The sequence below is a fragment of the Elephantulus edwardii genome, unplaced genomic scaffold (genome assembly GCF_000299155.1).
Source record: "Elephantulus edwardii isolate Elephantulus edwardi_28Jun2011 unplaced genomic scaffold, EleEdw1.0 scaffold00026, whole genome shotgun sequence".
NCBI classification, from domain to species: domain Eukaryota; kingdom Metazoa; phylum Chordata; class Mammalia; order Macroscelidea; family Macroscelididae; genus Elephantulus; species Elephantulus edwardii.
Genome location: NW_006399776.1, coordinates 20,701,813 through 20,706,952, shown reverse-complemented (window position 1 = coordinate 20,706,952; position 5,140 = coordinate 20,701,813). Strand labels below are relative to the sequence as shown.

The following is a 5,140-nucleotide window of genomic DNA, read 5'->3' as shown; positions in this document are numbered from 1 at the left end:
TATGGCTCATACCTAAATTTTATGTGTAGTGCTAGACCCAGATATCTTCACTATTTCTCTGTTCTAGCCTAAGAAGAGAGAACTAATCTTCTCATCTATTTCCAGATATAACCGTGATTCTCCTGAAAGTGAGACAACAAGCACCAAGGTATTTCTTCTTTGTTATTGGACAGAAAGCACATTTAAAATTTTCTGTGGTACTCTGACGGCATAGGTTGTAGAGTGTTGTGCTGCTAATCTAAAAGCGACTAGTTCAAATCCACCAGCATCTCCTCCAGAAAAAGAGGGACAATTTCCTCTTTTGCACTTTACAGCCTCTGAAAACCCAATGAAGGCTCAGCTATGAGTTGGTTCCTAGTCCACCACAGTGAGTTGTTTTGTTGTTGATCGGCCTCAAAAAGAGGCTGGTAGTGCAGTGGTTAAAGGGCTCTTCTGTAAGCCAAAAATCCTTGGAAACATAGGTTAATCTCCTTAGGTCAAGTTCCGGTCTTGAAAACTATAGGGCCGTTCTACCATGCTCTACAGCAATTATGAGCTGGAAATAATGCAATGGCAATAAGTTTGATGGACCTACATTATCAGGTTCATTCAGTATTATTTTATCATTTTCTTAGTTCTTAAATGTTACAATATGAATTAAATTCTTTTACAAAATAAGATAAAAAATGTCCTTGGAAAAAAAAATTTTTTTTCTATAATTATATTTTATTAATTTTCATAAACATTTACAGAGATTTTGGGCTTCCACTCATTCATTGTTGCACTATTCTCTCTACCCTCCTCCCAGTTTGTTCTTGTCCAAATGCCACAGTGCTTGTCAAAGCCAGTTCTGATTAATCTTCTTTGTCAGTGTATCCTTTGCCATTCCCTATCACTCCTCCCTGAGAGAGACTTCACCCTGAGTCATAAGGAAAAGGGGACGGCGTATTCTCTTAGCTACTTCCTGCTGATGGGAGTTAAATTCAAAACCTGCTACATTTTCATTATTTTCTGAAAATAGTCATTTAAATTACAAAAATCCATTACAGTTAAATGAAAAAATGAATGCATCTCAAATGATAGAATGGGAGGAAAAACTTTACAAAACTACTTATTCACTGAAAAGAATGAAATATAGCATAAGTAAGCATTAATTCTCTGTTTCTTCTTAGCTGACTCAGGTACTTAGGAATCATTAAAGTCTTCAGAGATATTTTTTATTTTATTTTTGTTGCTATTTTATTGTTGTACAACCTATAGTGACCCTATGAATAACAGATCTGAAGATCTATCCTATCCTGTGCCATACTCACACTTCCTGACACACTTGAGCCCACTGCATCAGTCAGTGCGTAAGTCCATTTGGTTGAGGGTCTTCCTCTCTTTTACTGAGTCTCTACTTTTCCAAGCATGATGTTATTCTCCAAGAAATAGCCTCTCCCAGCAACATGCCCAAAGTATGTGAGACAAAGTTCTATCATCTTTGCACTCTGGCTGCACTTTCTCTAAGACAAGCTGCTTTAAATAAGACGCCCCAGCAACCAAATGACTGTTGATCAAAAAAGCAATTGTTATTTGATAGACTATCAAAAAACAGAAGAAAGAATAGATAGGAGAAAAGATAAGTGGCTAGATAAGCAAAACCAAGTCCTGCATTAATTGAAGTCTTTATAATTAATAAGAAAAATTCCTCTATAACCCTATGCCGATAAATCCAATCCCAAACTATTTATTCTATAAATAAACCAACAAACCTACATGATACCATAAAATAAAGAGCATCAATGTTCTTTGGAGTTACTTATGATATAACTAAACTCATATTACATATAAAATAAGCTTACAGCTTGCTCTAACAACAACTTGCCCTAAAAGTCCCAGTAAGATGGGCACAAGTATCAAAAACTCAAGACCAAGCAGAAAAATACTGTCAAATCAATGGGATTTGGTAAGATTCTATTAATCAGTAGATAATTTCAATTATCTGCACATCAGCCACTATATTAAAAGAATGACTGCTGATTAAGTCTAACACATTAGAAATACATGGCAACGTAGTATAATATGTGTTCTGGAAATTATATGCAGGTTTCCTGGAATGCATTCTTGAAGGTAAGTGCCTCCAAGTAAGTCCTGAAGGAAAAGTAGGCATTGCACAGGTAAGGAGAGAAGGAATTCAGTGTGGACATGGGATCCAGTTAGAACATGCTGCTTTGAGAAAGCTCTATGGAGTCATAGCATCTGAAGACTAAGAAGAAATTATAAATATATGAGGTAGGGTAGTAAATAAAGAGCATAGATACTTTTGCTTAATATTAAAAGGAGCTGGGATTTAGCTGAGAGAAGTGAGGAATTATCACAACAATAACAAGTAAAGGGGGAAGTAAGTGTGATGATCATGAAGTATTTGTTCCACACTTCTTCATATGAATGTTAGGCCCATTTTGGTTAGTTATGGATATTTCCCATCATTTGTACATTTGTCTGCTCCTTGAGCTGCCAAGTCTTTCACGGTATTTCATAATGGGTATAAACTTTCACTGATCTAGGAAACTAGCATCTGGAGGGTTTGTTTCACTCACCAAGTAAATAATGGCTATGGCGCCTCTTTTAAAAAAAAAACTGAATTACATTAAATTGTAATCTGTTTCTCTTATTACTATTAGATATTAACTATCAGACAAAAATATTCTCTTACAACCTCACTAAGCTCTGTTCCTGTGTTCCCGATTTCACCATTCATCTTAGAAAACCACAGAAAGAAAGGCATGAGCAAAACCAAGAACACATCCATGGACACCATGGTAACAGAGTTTATTCTCTTGGGCTTGGCTCACCCTCCAAATCTGAAGATCCTCCTCTTCCTAGTCTTCTTCATCATCTACATCCTGACTCAGCTGGGAAACCTGCTCATTCTGCTCACTGTGTGGGTTGACCCAAAGCTCCATGCCCGACCCATGTATATCCTCCTGGGGGTGCTCTCATTCCTGGACATGTGGCTCTCCTCGGTCATAGTTCCAAAACTTATTTTGAATTTCACTCCTGCTAGCAAGGTTATCCCATTCGGTGGTTGTGTAGCTCAATTATATTTTTTTCACTTCCTGGGCAGTACCCAGTGCTTCCTCTACACTTTGATGGCCTATGACAGGTATCTGGCAATATGCCAGCCTCTGCGCTACCCCGTGCTCATGAATGGGAGGTTGTGCACTATCCTTGTGGCAGGAGCGTGGGTAGCTGGTTCCATCCACGGCTCTATCCAGGCCACCTTAACCTTTCGCCTGCCCTACTGTGGCCCCAATCAGGTAGATTACTTTGTCTGTGACATCCCAGCAGTGTTGCGACTGGCCTGTGCTGACACAACTATCAACGAGCTTGTGACTTTTGTGGACATTGGGGTAGTGGCTGCCAGCTGCTTCATGTTAATTCTGCTCTCCTACGCCAACATAGTCCATGCCATTCTGAAGATACACACGGCCGATGGGCGGCGCAGGGCCTTCTCCACATGTGGCTCCCACCTAACTGTCGTCACAGTCTATTACGTTCCCTGTATTTTCATCTATCTTAGGGCTGGCTCCAAGAGTCCACTGGATGGAGCAGTGGCTGTGTTTTACACTGTGGTCACTCCATTGCTGAACCCCCTCATCTATACCCTGAGGAACCAGGATGTGAAGTCAGCTCTGAAGAGGATAGCAGCAGGCCGAGGGGCCACAAATGAAAATAAGTAATTGAAGGTTGAAGGTCCACTTGTACCACCACTGCTGTAATACTTTCCAAGTACTTCAGTAGGTGGCAACTTGTTCATAAACGATAAGCTGCTTAAGTTTAATTTAATTCAATTTGGAAGAAACTTTTGAACTCTAGACCCATGATATTTTCCTCTCAATTAGTTAAAATTATTTTACATTATATGTTTAGAAATAAGTGGATTTATTATTTCTCTCAACTCTGAATTCTTTGTGAAATGAAAAATATCTTATCAAATGCTAAATAGCTTGGGAATGTCCCTCCCTCTTAGAAAGCATATTATAGCAGAAAATTGGAAAGGGGAAAAAAATGGCATAATGGTACCTCAGACACCTCTTCCCATTTCCTTTTCCCCTAAGCCTTTAGACAGAGAGGAATCTTTACTTGAACATGGCATTAATACTGCTAAGCACCTGAACTTAAAAGTTTATCATTGTTTGTTTTCTTCTTGTCTCTCACCTTCCCCAGGTGCAAATAAATCAAATTCTATATATTCTAATTTTAGGCTGTGTCTTTAAATTCCTGGCTAATCTTTTATATTCTTCTCCCTTACCATAATACAACTAAAATTACCTTTCTAGAATAAAATCTGAAGGATTCTTCAATGAAGATAAAGTAAGGATAACATATTTCACCTAGAATTTGAACTCCAACACAATCTGGGTTCAATATAACTAATCTCCCAAGATATATACCTAATCTCCCAAGACATCTTTACCATTCATTTCCTCCTTAGCCTCACTAATACACTGCCATTTCTTGAGCATAATCTATATTCATCTGCCAATCTTTTAATTACGTTTTTCTCTCTATATGGAAGATGTTTCTTCCTACTCATATTGACCAAATAAATATTTGTGATTCCTTCAATCCATGTAAAACTCTTCTTCCTATAAGAAGACAATACCGGTTTTCCCAAGCAGAACTTCACTCTGTTTTATTCATATTGTCATAGCCCTTTTGTTACAGGACTTGTCATCATCTGTCATTTGTTACAATCAAGATTTCAACATTTTATTCCCAAATAAATAGATATGAAGACTATGAGATCTCAGAAGATATAAAAGACAAATTTTTGCTTGTGTCTACCACATCTACTCTAATAATCAGGAGACACACAAATCAGTGTTTGTTGCCGAATTAAAATAGCACCAGAAAAGTCTTTTGATACGTATCTTAAACAAGCAAACAAACAAAGACATTATCAGTTTTTCCTCTATGTCCTAACCTGGTCTCACTTGGAAGAAAATGAAGACTTAAAAGAAGCTTTAAATAAAGGACTCAGATATAGAGTAATCTAAGAGCAAATAAGGACAGTTCAATAGAAATTGAAGGGTAAGATAAAAGAGTTCTTTCATTTGCTGATATCTTTTTCTTTCATTTACATAAGGGATGCCATGCTGGCCCAACTTTAAAC

At 37.6% G+C, this 5,140-nt stretch overlaps 1 protein-coding gene across 1 annotated transcript; it reads left to right on the top strand.

Annotated features, from left to right (window-relative positions):
- The first annotated feature begins 2,747 nt into the window (after window positions 1–2,747).
- Window positions 2,748–3,704, top strand: LOC102876952 (olfactory receptor 10G2-like). The gene has a single exon (XM_006883294.1). It carries the CDS (start codon window positions 2,748–2,750, stop codon window positions 3,702–3,704), a length of 957 nt encoding a protein of 318 aa, XP_006883356.1.
- The last annotated feature ends 1,436 nt before the right edge of the window (window positions 3,705–5,140 follow it).